The 17,175-nt window shown below is 31.5% G+C and overlaps 2 protein-coding genes across 2 annotated transcripts; one reads left to right on the plus strand and one right to left on the minus strand.

Moving 5' to 3' along the window:
* The first annotated feature begins 558 nt into the window (after positions 1–558).
* On the plus strand, positions 559–3,362 carry LOC110717878. Its single transcript, XM_021896662.1, has 2 exons — positions 559–784; positions 2,737–3,362. The coding sequence occupies exon 2, from the start codon at positions 2,774–2,776 to the stop codon at positions 2,963–2,965; it is 192 nt and encodes a 63-aa protein (XP_021752354.1). The 5' UTR covers positions 559–784; positions 2,737–2,773; the 3' UTR covers positions 2,966–3,362.
* A 747-nt stretch (positions 3,363–4,109) lies between these two features.
* Positions 4,110–7,803, minus strand: LOC110717856 (protein FAM136A-like). The gene is made up of 3 exons (XM_021896639.1): positions 7,602–7,803; positions 7,374–7,511; positions 4,110–4,568 (listed from the first exon to the last, which is right to left on the minus strand). The coding sequence occupies exons 1-3, from the start codon at positions 7,728–7,730 to the stop codon at positions 4,380–4,382; spliced, it is 456 nt and encodes a 151-aa protein (XP_021752331.1). The 5' UTR covers positions 7,731–7,803; the 3' UTR covers positions 4,110–4,379.
* Positions 7,804–17,175: the final 9,372 nt, after the last annotated feature.

The raw sequence follows: 17,175 nt of genomic DNA on the forward strand, positions 1-17,175 counted from the left end.
ACAACAAATTAAATAACGTTGAGTTAGATCTTACAACGATGCTTCAATTGCTTTCCGCTAATTAATTTCTCGAACTTATAATTTTTTTTTAATTTTTATAATTGAGAGAATTAGAGAATTAAAGATTATATGAGATTTTTTTTTTTTTGAAAAGTAAATATTATAAGAGAATAGGAATTAGAGAATAAGAGTTTTAGAGGATAAGATATTTGAGAATAGATGAGTTGATGAATTGTGGAAAAAAATGGAGGAAGAAGTGAAGTATTTATAGGAATTAGGAAGCTGAAAGTAGCGTTAATATAGTCGTTTATGGTTGTTGAAAGAAAGTAGCCATTTATGGGCGTTATGCACGGGCCGTGACGTGCCTGGCGGGCCGCGTGCCTTGCCCGCGGGCCGGCCTGCGCTCCAAACGACCGTGCCTGGGACCGTGCCGTGCCGATTTCCAAAAGTTTTGTTCACGGCACGACCCACTGCTTGGCCACCGTGCTATACCGGGCCGTGCCCGTGCCGCCTGCGGACCGGCACGGCCCATGCCCACCTCTAGTTTTCCCTCTACTCTCATATCTTAGCTACGCAGCCCTTTATTGTACTCCGGGATTCTAAAGTTGGCTACGATTTAATCTGTACAAAGTACTTCGTCCGTCCCTTATTACTGTTGCATCAAAAAAATAAGCGGAGAAAGTATAAGACACGACTCGGGAAATTGACGCCTGAAACTTTGATTTGGTTTATTGAAAACTCAGTCACTTTCTTCTCTGCTGCCGCCTTCACCACCGCTTATCTGGTAATTTCTCTCTCTTCTCCGATTACAACCTTAAACAACCATATTCATGGCATACATTTCTTGTTTTTTTCCACATATTTTCGCAACTTTCTCATGGTTAAATCATTTGCATTTTGAATTATTACTCTAATTTATCAGCTGAGCCTTTAGGTTATTTGATTCTAGTTTATTTTGTATTTCTGCAATTTGATCGACATGTTGTTAGATAATAATGGCTTGAAAATTTGTTGAGTTATTTAGGGTTTTAATGGGGTTTCTGAAATGGCAAAAGGGGTTTACAGGAATTCATTATAATGTTGATTATGCTTGTGATTCTAATTTTGAGTATTTATAGTGGGTGTGTTGCGCATAATTTGTTTTCTATTCTTTGATTTAGAATTATGTGGTTGGAAATGGAGGTGGTATTGGGGAATTAAAATTGGGGGATTTTTTTAGACATTTTTTATTTGGGGAACTTTGGAATATATGGTTTCGGATGTGTTCAGCTGCTCAATCTACTTTAGGACCCAACACATTAGTGTAATCCCAGGTTGATTTAGGCCAGACCATTGTTCTGTTTATTTATGTAATCCGTGACTATGGCAATGGTCGCGTCTTTGCCAATGATTTACACTTCATCATACACCCTTTGTTGAGCCATAGAAGTGATGCTATAGTGTTGAATGCTTTTTTTTTTTTTTTTTGGAGGGGGAGAGGTTTCTTTTAGAAATGCTATCCTTATAGGAAAATCAAACCTATCTTATCTGTTCTTGTGTTTCTGTATACAATGTTGGTCAATTTTTGTACGCATTTGGCCTTTTCCTGCAAATTTATTATCACGGCCTATCATGGAAACTTACCCACCCACGCAATCAAGTGAGAACTAGAGTAATGGAGGGTTTTAGCTTGGTGGTATCTGCCATGGAGTAGGTTTGGAGAGGTATCCATTTGGTTTTCCACATTTTCGTTAAGTATGAAATGTTGATTTGGACCTGTGGCCTGTGGGCTGTGGTTACGTTTCATATGCCACCTTGGCACTTGCTACTGTTGTGTCTACTTCGGACAGATTAAAGTTTTATATGCAGTCACTTGATGTATGGAAGTTCATAAGTAATTGACAATCCTTAGTGAAAATTCAATTGTATCATGTGTATATCTTGATAAATCCACTGATTGCCAACCCTTTATACACCAGTATATGCTCAAGCTTGTAGTCAAGCTAGTTTTGTTTTGTTCGTGTGCTGTTAAGGGTAGTGTGCCACTGATGAAGGAAATTGGTTGTCCAAATGGTGCTGGGGCAGCTGTGGAAACGGGAAATAGGTTGTCCAAATGGCTAGTGAATAGTGATGGGATAGATGGTGGTGGAAAAATTTCTAGGCAGATGTTGTATGTTGATCCATCTGCTGCATCTGCTTGCCCCATCACAACTGTACAGGGTTGTGCTGATTTGCTGTGCTACTTATGATTCCAGGTCTATCTGTGTGGTTGAATATAATGGGAAAATTCTTTTTCAACTCCAATGCCTGATTTGACTTGGCATCAATTTGCATCCGCTATCAAGGTTGCTTGTATTGCTTTGTGGTCCAGTATCTAGTAGGTTGGTTTTTTTTTTTTTTTTTTTTGGGGGGGGGGAGGGGGAGGGGGGGGGGGGGGTGTGTGTGTTAGCTCCTGAAATCTCTCTTCCCCTCCCCTTCTCTGCATTTGATGATAACCTTACCCAATACCCATTATGGAGGCCACTCACATTAATGGTGGTGCATAAATCTCCCTGTTCTTGAAAAAGTGTTTAACTGAAAAAATAGCTTGCTTTTAAGCTCTCTACAAACCTATTAACATCTAGTCATTAGATGTAGCAAGGCTCAGTTCTTGAAGGACTTTGAACTGATTTGTTTTGTTTTGTGGGTGCCAAATTGCCAATACCTTATTTCATTATATCTCTACTGGGTTAATAACTTAATATGGGTGATTTGCAGGGCTGGAAGCTTCTCTAAGAAGTAGATTACTCTCAAGATGTCTGGGATTTCAGGATTTGGCGCTCTTGCACCCAAAACAAAGAATATAATTGTTGCTGGGGGGCTGACATCATTTGTTTTTGGAGTGTACTTCTACACCATGCGAGCTGTTGGGGGTACTGATGAACTTCAGGTAGCCATCGACAAGTTTGAAGACAAGAAGCACCAAGATGAGGCCAAAGCAAACTAGGCATAGATCTCGATCATGCAAAGAAACTTGAGGTGCATCAATAATCTGACTGTTATGTTCCTCATCTGTAGCTGAATCGATGTTTAGACATTGTATAGTTTACATATGGTGTGACATTTGTTGGCCTTGAAAATTTTAAATGTGTTTAGCACAAGTTTCAGCTGGATTTTAAATATGATGTCACACGCACAGCTGATTGAGCTCTACCAGTATTTAGGTGAGTCGGATTGGGTGCAGCTTGAATGATGAAATATTGAGCTCATCAGCTCAAATGATTAACAAACAGAATGTTTGAAAATAATACACAGTGAGACTAAGCACCATTAAATTGTGCTGTTGCTTGTTTCTGTAGTAGATGTAAGCATTTTTCTGCTGTCTAAAGTTTTGAGTTGACCTATGGTTATGGCAGCAGGAGAGTACCTCCCACCTCCAGTTTTTGGGATTATGTGTTGGCTTCTTGCCCCTATTATCATGAAGGAGAGAAATTTATGTGACGGAAAAATGTGAAAAGGTATTTATGATCAAACGATGATATACCACATTCAGCAGCAACCTTCAAATGACCTCAATAGTTCAAATTGTGCAAAATGCCAAAATTGACCACTTCTATATGTTTGTATTTCAGATTTTCTTTCTTGTTATGCACTTTAAAGCACACCTATCTCTACTCGTATTCTCTCCATCACTCTCCTTTAGTCCTCTCAGATGACTCAAGAAAATCGAACGCTATTGCTCTCCTCTCACACCCCAAGAAAATAAGGTGAGCGATGGATGATTAAACCATATGGCATATACCCTAATTCCCATTCCTCGTTAATTCCTCAATAGTCATGCCTCAACCCTGAGGTGGCTCGGCTTAGATTTCTTATTTGTATCATCACGTAGAGTATAATACTAGGCCTGTAGCCTGTTCAACAGGACAGTTTTGAACTCTAAACAGGTCAAGGCATATACGTCTAGAAACTTTAGTAAATTTCATATTACCATTATCATCAACATGGATGATTTATCTTTTCTCTCTCTTCATCAAGAAGAGGATCTGATACGCAGATGTTTCTGATATCCAAACTTTTTCCCTCAGCTCCAATAATTTGATATAGTAATTTGAAACTTGACTCACACTTTATCTACAACAAGCCATGGATTTGACAAAATTGGATGTTTTTTCTGAATTTGGCTGAAATAAAGTGTTAACATCTAATGCTCCTTCATCTTGTAAGTACTTGTATAACAAAATCAAACAATACACATCCATTGCTAAAGGTGCCAATGTGCAACATGGCCAACTTAATGATGAAAATGTATATCATCCTCCTCAGCTAAGCTAGAAATGCAGAACTATATATTCGACACTTTGAAAGGTATTCTCGGTTTATTTCAAAGCAACTTGTTAAACCAACTCTTCATAGCAACCTCAAGTGCTGTTATACATGCCAAGGCTAGTCTTCAATCTTTCCACCAGGGATGGAAGAGTCTTGACACTATCGTCAATTGTCTGGCTAACACAGGACTCAAGGTCATTCATGGAATTCGATTGCCCAGGTTGCAGTTTTGCAGATTCATATCTGTCTTGGCACACCATTAACGCTCTTTGCAACTTTTCCTACAAACAATAACCAGAACAATGAAGTGATTATCAATTATCTGAGCAAAACATGATTGCAGGTCTAAAGCTTTATGAGCGACAGAAGACCTGATGGATGGTAAATAAAACATACATAAACATCAAAGATCTAGTTAATTAGTTGAGAGATTTGGCAGAGATGAAAAGGGTTTTACTAGTACTTGATGCTTGAAAAACATCAACGCTTTGACAAGCTTTGACCATATTTTACTTTTGGCAGCTCAAATTCCAGAAGGTGCAGGTCTTGGCTGCAGTTTTTTTAGATATCTGCATAGTGCTTACTGCTTAGGCCTCAGCAGAAAGATTAGATGTCTCTTGGTTTATTAAATGTGCAAATCAGCACCTTCTGGATTTTTGATAAGCAAAACAACATTTACGTCGCCAAAACAGACAAGAGGGACTGCTTTTTGTCATTCAAGCAAAATAAATAGATAAGTAAATAAAAGGAGGGAGGGGGGGGGGGGTGGATCTTCAGCAAATTAATTACATATGAAACCAACACAGAAGATGTCAGCCAGTAAAATAAAGCTGGTAAAGACCAACTCCTCAGTCACAGGGGTAAATTTTTTAAGAAGCTAGCCAATCTAGTTTTTGACGTCGGCCAGTGGCTATAAAAGTCAAGTACAAAATTGGCCATTTATTTACTATTCCTATGTTTATTTATTTCGATTTTTCAGTAAAATAAAGCTGGTCCTGCTAGTAATCACCCAACACTGAAACTGAAAGTTAGCAATACCGTTATGATACGGACTGCAACAATTTAAGAAACACAAAAGCGCCGATTAATTACAGAGTTCATGCTAATTGCAGCAAAGAACATTATTTTATTCACTACTTCAATAAACTCGGTAAAGTTTTTGAGTTTTTATTAAGTAACAAAATGTAAAGCATTTAGCACCCAGGGCTACCTGAAGGATGATACTTCATATATAGAGTTGGTGTCACATGAAAGATTTTCCCCTTTACCAGGTAGAAGGGTTGAGTAACTATAACAAAACAGCTATATATGCAATAAAATGTTCAAGCTTACACAAGCCTAGAGCAAAAACATAGTCAGCTTCCAGACCGAAATTATGAGAGTCACACAAGAATTTTAACTCGGTAAAGGATATGTATCGGGATGCGTTAACAAATGTGAGGACATGGTTAAGGATATGTATCGGGATGTGTCAACAAATATGAGGACATGTGGAGGGTTGACAAAAGATTTTCCTATTACAATTGGATTACATCAAGGATCTGCATTAAGCCCTTTTCTTTTTGCAGCGGTTCTAGATGAAGTAACCAGACTAATTCAAGATGAGGTTCCATGGTGTATGCTATTTGCGGATGATATCGTTTTGGTGAATGAAACTAAAGACGATATTAATGCCAAATTAGAGCAATGGAAGCAAAGGTTGGAATCTGGAGGGTTTAAGCTAAATCGGAGTAAGACTGAATATTCGGTATGCCGCTTTGTTACTGAGAGGGGGACAAGAGATGATGGGATGAGTTTGGATGGAAAGGACGTGACCATGAGTGAATATTTTAAATATCTTGGGTCGATCATCCAGAAAAATGGTGACATTGATCTAGACGTGGCCCACAGGATTAAGTCGGGGTGGCTTAAATGGAGAGTGGCCACGGGAGTGTTATGTGCCATAGCATTCCCTTACAGTTGAAGGAAAATAGTTTGCCATAAGACCAGTGTTGCTCTATGGTACTGGATGTTGGGCTTCTAAGGTGCACATTAAAAAGATGGAGGTTATGGAAATGCGCATGTTAAGGTGGATGTGCTGGAACACTCTAAAAGATAGAATCAGAAATGAGGTTATTCGCAAGAGAGTAGGCGTGGCTGGTATTGTTGACAAATTAAGGGAAACTCGTCTGCGTTGGTTTGGGCATGTAAGGCGGAAACTTGGAGGGTGCACCGGTACAAAGAGTGGAAGAGTGGGACTATAAAGGGGTTAAATGAGGGAGAGGGAGACCAAAAATGATTTGGTTGAAGGAGTTAGGAAGGATATGGATTTGCATGAGCATGAGGATGAGGCATTGGACTGTAAGGGATGGAGGAGAAAGATTTTTGTCAATGACTACAAGGAATAATCACTTTTGGTTCATCTAGCCGACCCCACTTATGTGATTAAGGCTTTGATTGATTGATTGACTAACATAAGAATTCTAACTGCCTGAACATCTTAAAAATTCCACGGAATAACACACAAAACTTATGCCCCTGAAACAACATGGAGCTCATTCCACAAAGCATATTCTACGCTACCTCGTAGAATGGTTTGTCCAACAACTTTTGTCTAATCACATATTGTAAATTTAAGCTTCATTCTTAACAAACTACTACCATCATTACTAACATTTAAATTAACACTATCATCATTACAAACGTCTAAAATAATCAAACAGGTCAACATTGCACATTCTTCGGCAGCCAAAATGCAGCCACTCTCTTAATTCAGCACAAAACATCTCAAATCAAGGAAAACAACTTTCTTCAACCAATAAATCTCTATTGCCACAATCAAATAAACAAAATTTATGCATTCCAGCTAAATCTATCGACGGCTCGCACCATCTAAACCAATAAAAAAAAATGCCAAAATTCCAGCTTTTTGCTTGAACTTTTTATATTTTTTTCAGTGTATAATGCCGATTAAAACAAAATATATACCCCAGAAATTTAAACATTACAAATTCTGAAATTTCAATTCAGTAAACATAAGTAATCAATACTCCTAAAATAACAATTACCCACAAAACAAATTAAAAAATTAAAGAGAATTAAATTACCTGAAACTTAGCCATTTCACCTTCAACAAGATTCTGAGCTTGCATAACAGGAACACTACAATGCTCAACACAATTGCTTATCTCCTCATGGGATCGACGCCTATCAAAGCAATTATACGCACACTTGAAGTACGCTTGCTGAAAATCACATAATTTCAAATAATTAATTTTACAGCTACAAATTCAATCGAAAATAAAAAACCCAGAAATTAGGGAAGAAATGAATACCTGGAGAGTGAAATTGATGTGATCTTGAACCCCAGAAAGTTGGGATTGTGCAGATGAATTAACTTCATTGAGTTTTCTTCTCAATCTTTCGGTAACAATTTGTTCTTCGGCATTAGCAATGTGGTTCATTTTTTCTCTCTCCTAATTGCTCTGTTCCTTTCTGTGCAAGAAGGGGTTTAGGGTTTATGGGAACAAATACTTGGCTATTTTATTTTAATTTTTTTGTTTTTTTTTTTTTTTTGAGTAATTGGACTTCTCTTATTTGTCCTTTATGGCTTGCTGTATTTAAAAAAACAAAACAAAACAAAAAACAAAAAACAAAAAAAAATATTTAATAGTTGTAAGTTGTAACTTCAATTTGGATAACAAATTGGGTATAGTTGGGTTTATTCGGGTTATATTGACTTTATTAATCTTGCTAAATCAAGTCATAATCTGAATCGAGTCACTTTCAGGCTATATGAGTGTTTATATAGGATTGAAATAATGTTGAATTTAAAGTGGTGATAAAATTTTATAATTATATATATGATAAATTGGTCATAATCTGAATTGAGTCACTTTCAGGTTAGATAAGTGTTTATATAGGATTGAAATATTGTTCAATTTAAAGTGGTGATATAATTTTATAATTATATATGATAAACTATGCTAATGCAGTAAGATAAAGAGAAAGGGAATTGTTTCTATTTTCAAATATTTTTCTTATTTTGTATCTAATCCAAAACGGATTTTTTTTTTGTTTTAATTGAACGTGGTTTCCATTTTTTTATTAATATATTTTTTATAAATTTTTTTATTATAATCACTTCTTGTATTTCATTATTTTCTTTATCTAATCCATTTTTAAAAAAAAAAAATATTAATTGAACGTGAATATAATATTTTAAGTTTAACTCGTCTTGTGTAATACTGAGCAAGTAACTAATCCTTATAACACTAACCGAGTAACCCTATAACACAAACCAAGTAACCCCTTTAACACTATACAAGTAACCCCTTTAACACTATCCAAGTAACCTTTGTTACACTAAAGAAGTAACCCCTATGATGGCTAACCACACCAAATATATATAAGAATTTGTGTTTTATGTTTAATAGTATTTTTTTTATTATTTTTATTAAATATATGAGGTATATTTTATAATAACCAATTTTCATATGTTATTATCTTTATTTCAAACTAATCCAAACTTAATTTTAATTTTTTAATTTTAATTGCACGTGATTTTCATAATTTTTAATTTAATAAATTATTTTTTAAAAAAATTAAAATTATATTAGTGACATAAAAATCCTATGTGGCGCTCTAAAATCTAATCTAATATATATAAATAAAGTAGGCATTTTTGGAGAGCATTTGGAGCGCCACGTAAGAAATATACTTATTTCAACCAATAAGAAAAACATTTGTATTTTATTTTTGAATTAAAAAATTATGTCGCCACCTAGATAAAAGTAACAAATTAGATTTGATATATCTAAAATTTTAATGCCACGTAGATTATAATCCACGAATTAAATTATTTAAATAAAAAAATATAAAGTAAAAATATAGGAAAAGATAAATTTATTAATTCAAAACTACGAGTATAAGAAATCCAAAAAAAATATACTAAACAATATTTAAATGATAAACGCTTATAATAAAGTTTGATACCTACATTTTAAGATAAATTTTGATTGTACTTGTGATAAGAAATACAAATTGTTAATTAATTATAATTAAATTAAAATTTGTGATACCTACCACTATAAATTGACACATCATACGACACAAACAACATTTCGTATCAATAAAAAAAAACCCCATATTCGGAGCGCCACGTAAGAAATATACTTATTTCGACCAATAAGAAGAAAGATTTTATTTTATTTTTGAATTACAAAATTATGTCGCCACCTAGATAAAAGTAACGAATTAGATTTGATATATCTAAAATTTTAGTGCCATGTAGATTATAATCCACAATATAAATTATTTTAATGAAAAAAATAAGGTAAAAATATAGGAAAAGATAAATTTATTAATTCAATACTACGAGTATAAGAAATCCAAAAAAAATATTCTAAAAAATATATAAATGATAAACGCTTATAATAAAGTTTGATACCTATCATTATAAGATAAATTTTGATAGTATTTATGATAAGAAATACAAATTGTTCATTAATTATAATTAAATTAAAATTTGTGATACCTACCATTATAAATTGACACATCATACGACACAAACAAAATTTTGTATCAATAAAAAAAACCCCATCAAGCAAATTTTGTGTTAATTTTTGGTCATCAATGGCCGGGTTATTTTTGTAGCTTAATTTTTAAAAATCCTATGTTTAAATTAGTATTTCTAATTATTACTTACATTGTATTAATTTGGGATACTCAACGATTATATGTTTATGTTTTATTTACTAAATGTTTTTTTACATGCAGATCTAACATATCATACGACACAAATAAAATTTCGTATCAATACAAAACCCCATCAAGCGAATTTTGTGTTAGTAATTTGTGTTAGATTTAGGTCATCAATGTCCGGGTAATTTTTAAAATCTTATGTTTAAATTTATGTTTGTAATTATTAGTTACATTGTATTTATTTAGGTTACTTAACGATTATTTGTTTATGTAATGGAATACGATTAGATGTTGTATACTTAATATATGGATGACTTTAGTTATTTTTGAAAAAAATTCCAACGCATAGATTTGATTTTATATCGCAACAATTTTTCATTTATTGGTAAATATTTGATTTATTTTATATAAATGTAAAGATGTAATTTATATCAATTTCAGTTGGCTAACATTTCAAGGTTCAATTTATCCATTGATGTAGTAGGTTGGTTGTGGACGAGGTTGGTGATTCTATGGAAATAAAAGAAATGGAAAAACAATGAATAATAATTTAGGATTTAAATTATTAAAAATTTATCATTTCACATCAAAGATTTTATATAACGGAAAAAATATCATATTTACAATTTATTTATATTTAATAAATTCATTATAAATTAGAGTAAAAATAAATAAATATTAAACTTTTGTAATTTTGTCTGAAATTATTAAATACAATAAATCAAATAATTAAAAATCTTAGATGAAAAAACCGTGCATCGCACGGGCTTCCATGTAGTTATATATATATTAGATTTTGTATAATTCTTGTGTCTCTTACCTCTAACAATTTTTTATTTATTTTTTTTTGACATAAATTTAACATGAATGTTAAAAGAAGGTAAATTATAAGGAAAATTTGTATTTTACCACCCACAAATAACCCACTTTTGAAATAACTACCAAAACAATAAAAGAATAAAATTTAAATTACCACCTATAAAAGATCCAAAAATTAGATTTAACCACTTTTCGTTAAAAAACACGTTACGTTCAACATTTAAAAAAAAAACTCTTCGATTTTTCGAGCCAAAAACATGCTCTTTAGATATTTTGGGGGTCAATTTTCCCCTTTGAATCCGATTTGAAGTCAAAATTTACAAAAAAATAATTGGAAATGCCTCATTTTGCGTACTAAAGGATACCTCGATTTGCGTGACACACGCAAAATCAGGCTTTTTCGTTAATTATTTGTCAATTTGGCCTCAAATCGGACCCTAATGAAAGAAATAGCCCAAAAAACCTCTAAACAGCATATTTTTGGCACAATAATCGAAGAAATTATTTTAAAACGTTAGATTTAATAGTTTTGGTGGTGAAATCATTTTCCTTTTTTTTCTTTTTTTTTTTGTCTTTTATGGGTGGTAATTAAATTTAAAAAAAATTGGGTGGTAATTTCAAAAAGTGGGTTATTTGTGGCTGGTAAAATACAAAATTTCCTTAACTTTTTTTATGAAAATACCATCATAATTTTTAGTTGTTTAAAAAAAATGGATAATTTTTTAAAAAAAATAATTTAAATCCTAATAGATCACTATTCGTGTATTCATTGTTTTTTACATACGTGGAGAAATTCTTAAAAATCATTTGTCACTTTTGATTAGGTGGCGAGTGAATTTTTTAATTTTTAAAATAAAATAAAAATCTAATTTTTAATTGGTCGAAATAATACCTTTGTTTATGTGGTGTGCTGAATATTCCGGAAAAATGCCTACTTTATTTATATACTAGATGAAGCCCGTGCAATGCACGGTTTATTTGTATTTTTCAAATAAAATATTTTACTAAATATAAATTTATCTGATAAACTTCGTGATTTTATTCGCTTGCTTACTAATTGAATTTTTATTATAAAATAAATTATTAATTTTGTTTCTCATAGTTAGATAAATCTCCTAATATAAAAAGATACTCCGTAATATTTTATTTCACAAAGTTTCATATGTAGTTGGTCACGCCGTATGGTCCTGATTACTTGGTCAGGGGTTACTCGGTTGGTCAAGGGTTACTCGATCGATTAGGGGTTACTCGGACGGTCAGGGGTTACCCGGTCAGAGTATTGGTATGTCTCAGCTGGGCACACGATATAGTCAGCCACATAGAAAACACGATGATTTTATTTTTATAATTATATAAAATTTTAGATCTAAAATACATTGCAATTCTTTTTTTCATTGGCTAAATCAACCCAAATTAATTATTTAAATATTCATGATAATTTTTTTAAAATAATAATCTTATGTGTCGCTTTGATGATTTTTATTTTTTTATTATAATCCTATGTAGCGCTTTAAGAAAACTTATCTTACTTGGCATAATTTTATTGTAGCGTTAAAAAAATATTAATCCTACATGGCGCTCTAATAATTTTCTTAAAAATTAAAATCCTACGTGGCGCTCTAAAATCTCGGGAAAAAACTCCCCTTTATATATATACTAGTATGTACACTGGGCGATGCACTAGGTTCCCTCCGCAATATATATCTTTGTGTTTCAAAAATCCTTACGATAATTGGCTACTTATAAAATAATTATAATTTTAAAACATACCATTGATACAAACATTGTTATATAAGAAGTGTATATCCCTTTTAATTTAGGGTATATTGACGTAGGATACCATTGATAAGAGCGTAATATTAATATATATATATATATATATATATATATATATATATATATATATATATATATATATATATATATATATATATATATATATATATGAGAAATATATTTATGTTTTTCGAATTTTCTACTCATAGATTAATAATCACTTGATTATCATACTTGTAAAATAAAAAATACAGTACTATCACTTTTTAAATAAGCCTCAATCTGTTTTATGTAGTTTCCTCGTATGAATATATATTTATATTAGTTGGATTAAAATAAATAAACTTATGTTTAATCATTTCTTAGGTTAATACTTCGTAACTCAATAGAAAGTACTTACTTTTTGTACGTATCCTATTATTAATATAGAGGATGATACGAAATTCTCTGTTTAATTAATTCTGCTTAATTAATCCGATCCAATGTCCTTAAAAAAAAAAATTCAATCCAATGTTGCATAATAGTATCTAAAAATTTATTGCTATAATCCTTATTGTACTTCAACCTACTAATTTTACATATGGAGTATACTAAAATATACCCTTATCACTAAACTTAAGGCCTAATTCCACTAATTTTTTATTTTTCATTTTGTTTTGAGGAAAAAATTTCATTTACTCTTTTATGTCATAATTTTATGAAAAATAGATTTATTGAAAGCTATAAAATATTAATTCGTAGTATTTTATTGAAAATAAAAATCTAAATCAACAATTTTATTCTAAAAATCTATCCAAATTTTATTGAACATAAAACTCTAATTTAACTTTTTTATCTTACAAAATCTATCTAAATTTATTCAACATTTATATCGTATGTGTCATATTAATAATTAATTGTCACCTACGTGGCTTGACACTTGGAAAAAACTGGAATGCCAAGTGCCGATATCTCGTGGTCTGGCTGCAAGACCGACTTCATTTATTAGTAATATGATATTAGATTAGTTTGGTGCCCGGACAATGCCCAGATTGTTGATAAACTTTTTGGCTTGTTAAATACGGTAATATAATCGCTTTTGATGATGTAGGATATTTAGACATACGATATCATATCGCTTATTTATATAATATAGTGTGCTTTTTGTAGTTTTGTTTGTAAATAGATATTTATGTTATTATTGACTTAAAATTATTTTTATTGAACTTAAATTATTTTTACTAAATTGAAGTATTTTTACCAAACTAAAATTATTTTTACTGATCAAAACTTATATTTACTGATTCTTTATTTTTTTTAAAAATAAAATAAATATATTATAAATGGATCTTATTTAAAAAAAAATTAAAAACGAATTTTATAATGGATATAGAACTGAGTTATACAATATTTACTAACAGTTATGATTAATTTTGTATATATGAAATATTAGAAGTATATTAATAATTGTTTCAAAAAAAAAGGGTATATTGATAATAAATCTCTATACAATATTTTTATCTTAAAAAATCTATCCAAAATTCGCTCTCCTAGCATTATATGTGTCACAATAATACCTATTTATCACCTACGTGGCACAACACTTGGCGGATAACTGGAATGTCAATGGTGTAAAATAAGTGTTTCAAAGGTTACGAATAATACAAGAATAATAATGTGTTTGATTGATCAAAGGAAGACGGTGTGACGTGACACTTGGTCACTGGACTTTGAAAACGAATTCCGGCGCAATCGGGGTGCACATTGTATTGTCGGTATGTTCCCTAAGGTTACACACCACTCCCACTCAAAGGCACTTTTGGGTGAGAGATAGAGCCATATAAATTTATGCCCAAAAGAAGAAGAAATGTGTTTAGCTCTTTTGTATGTATACAGATAGTCTTGTATTTTCTGAAAAGATTCAAAGTCATAATAGACAATGCAAGGAGTATGAAGAGTCAAATGTAACCATCAAATAAGTGATTAAATCAGAATAATGAAGATGATTTAATCACAATAAACAACTACTTGAATGAGGGGTTAAATAAGGATAACCAAAGGCCCACAAGGAATCCAAGAGAAAGAGTAGAAAGCCAAAGAGTGAATCTAGACATGAAAAAAGTCTACTCCACAATTCACCTGTGGGCAAACGTGGTAGGCCAGAACCTACTTGTGGAGTAAACTGATCATGCTCTAGAAAAGCCACAAACCAACCAAGAAATATGACTTTTACTCTCTTTACTCCAACAGACAAGTGTGCTGTTTCGTGGCCTGGCTGCGCCGCGTGAGACCCTGGCGATGCCTAATTGTTGATGAAATTATAGGATCTATTTTTGACTTGAATGTTAAATATGGTCCTATAATCCGTTTAGATAATTCAGGATATTTAAACATACACTATCATACCGATTATCTATATAATAATATACTTTTTGTAGTTTTGTTTGTAAATAGATATCTATGTTATTATTAAACTTAAATTATTTTTACTGAACTGAAAGTATTTTACCAAACTAAAATTATTTTTACTGATTAAAACTTATTTTTACTAATTCTCTGTTATTTTTAAAAATAAAATGAATATATATATTATAAATGGATCTTATTTTGAAGAATTTTTTAAAATGAATTTTACGACGGAGATAGAACTGAATTATAGAATATTTATTAAAAGTTATGATTAATTTTGTATATATGAAATATTAGAAGTATATCGATAATAAAACTCTATACGACATTTTTATCTTAAAAAATCTATCTAAAATTCGCTTACTTAACATCATATGTGTGAATGTGTCACAATAATACCTATTTGTCACCTACGTGACGTGACACTTGGCGAAAAATTGGAATGCCAAGTGTCGCTGTCTCGTGGTCTAGCTGCGAGACCTGCTTTATTTATTAGTGAAATGATATGATATAATATTAGATTTATGTAAAAAAAAAAAATGAAAAAAATTTGTTAATGATTAAGAGATCGCACCGGGGTTAAATGAAGTACAACTATTATAATAAGAAGAGGTAACTAAAATTTGGGTAGTTCATGGAAAAAATGTTATTTAATTATAAAACTTATAAAATTCGAATCAAATTCAGATTGAATTGTTGTCCCTATTCAAAAAAAAATTGTGATTTTTTTTTTTTTATATTTTACAAGTAATATGCTACAGTAGAAATCACTTACATGTATACAAAAAAATTTACAGAGTAGTAAACTTTCTTTCTCCGTATTATAAAAAAAATCTCACATTGTGTGTTTAAAATGTGCATCGCATGGGAACTAAACTAGTGTTAATTAAAGATATAAATGGTATATAATATGCATTGGAAAGCGTGAAAACTCCAACATTGTGTTAAAAGAAAAGCATGAAGTATAAGGTGTAGGTAGCATCAAATAATATGTACAAAGTATTAGGTTTATTAAATTTGAAGTTATAAGCCCTATAGACGGAACTCTTTTTTAAGTACTCGGTATTATATAAGAGAAAATGTAGGTTTATTTTCATGATAAACAACAAAAAAAAATGTTTATCTGGTGGTATTTATGTAAATAAATCAAAAACTTTTATTAAATGTGGACCCCACTAATGTTGATTTATTTACGAAAATGTCATATTGATTGGAATTTTATGTTGATTTATTTACAGATTTGTCACTAAATTAACGTTTTAAAAAGATGACCAAGATGATATTAGTCATAGAGGAAGTGGAAAATTACCAAGGATGAGAAGACTTAATTAGAAACCTCAATATTTTTTAATATGAGGGAGATTTCAATTCATCCGTCATCACCAGTATTATCTATTGTTGTCCTTTTTAGCTCATCCTACAAGGGGGATATAAGGAAAATCGCTACTAAAATGTGTTTGGCGAGATTCAACCCCTGTCCTCATGCCTGAAAGTCGGAGAACTAGCCAACTACTCTAGCCTCCTATCTCAATTGTACTTTGTAAATGTGTTGGTATCAATGCATGTATTTTATTAGTATGAAGTAAGACTATATTAAAAATTAGGATAATTTGTAAATTACCACCCAAAAATAGTATCAATTTCTAAATAACCACCCAATTAAAATTTTATTTTAAATTACCACCCATTAAATTAAAAAAACGCTCAGATTACCACCCATTTTGTTTTTCCGGTGGAATTTCCGTCAGTGGGCCCCACTTTTTTTATTTTTTTCCTTTTTTTCTGGCTTTCTCACTCTCTCTCCCCGATTTCACTCTTCTTCTTCCTACCTTCTTCCTTTCTTCTTCCCAACCACCACCCCTACCATTGCAAATTATCCTTTTTAATTATCAAAATAAGCGCATTTCCAACTTAGAGTAACATAAGATACATAATTATCATACAATTCCCCACCCAATTCATCTGCAACAAAGTTACTAAAAATGCTAATCAACCCACGAATCATTATCCAACAATTAGTCTAGCATTCCAACGAAATATAAGAAATGATGCCAATTCCTTTAATAACTCAACCAAAGCCAAATCAAAAATTAACAGCAATTGTTGGATAATGATTCGTGGGTTGATTAGCATTTTTAGTAACTTTGTTGCAGATGAATTGGGTGGGGAATTGTATGATAATTATGTATCTTATGTTACTCTAAGTTGGAAATGCGCTTATTT

This window comes from Chenopodium quinoa, unplaced genomic scaffold (genome assembly GCF_001683475.1).
Source record: "Chenopodium quinoa cultivar QQ74 unplaced genomic scaffold, ASM168347v1, whole genome shotgun sequence".
NCBI lineage: Eukaryota > Viridiplantae > Streptophyta > Magnoliopsida > Caryophyllales > Amaranthaceae > Chenopodium > Chenopodium quinoa.

Excerpts from the sequence above, each read along its gene's own strand:
- LOC110717856 (XM_021896639.1), bottom strand. The coding sequence starts at position 7,730 with ATGAACCACATTGCTAATGCCGAAGAACAAATTGTTACCGAAAGATTG. Across the intron at positions 7,512-7,601 it reads ACATCAATTTCACTCTCCAG|CAAGCGTACTTCAAGTGTGC; the intron begins GTATTCATTTCT and ends TGTGATTTTCAG. Across the intron at positions 4,569-7,373 it reads GTGAAATGGCTAAGTTTCAG|GAAAAGTTGCAAAGAGCGTT; the intron begins GTAATTTAATTC and ends TATTGTTTGTAG.
- LOC110717878 (XM_021896662.1), top strand. The coding sequence starts at position 2,774 with ATGTCTGGGATTTCAGGATTTGGCGCTCTTGCACCCAAAACAAAGAAT.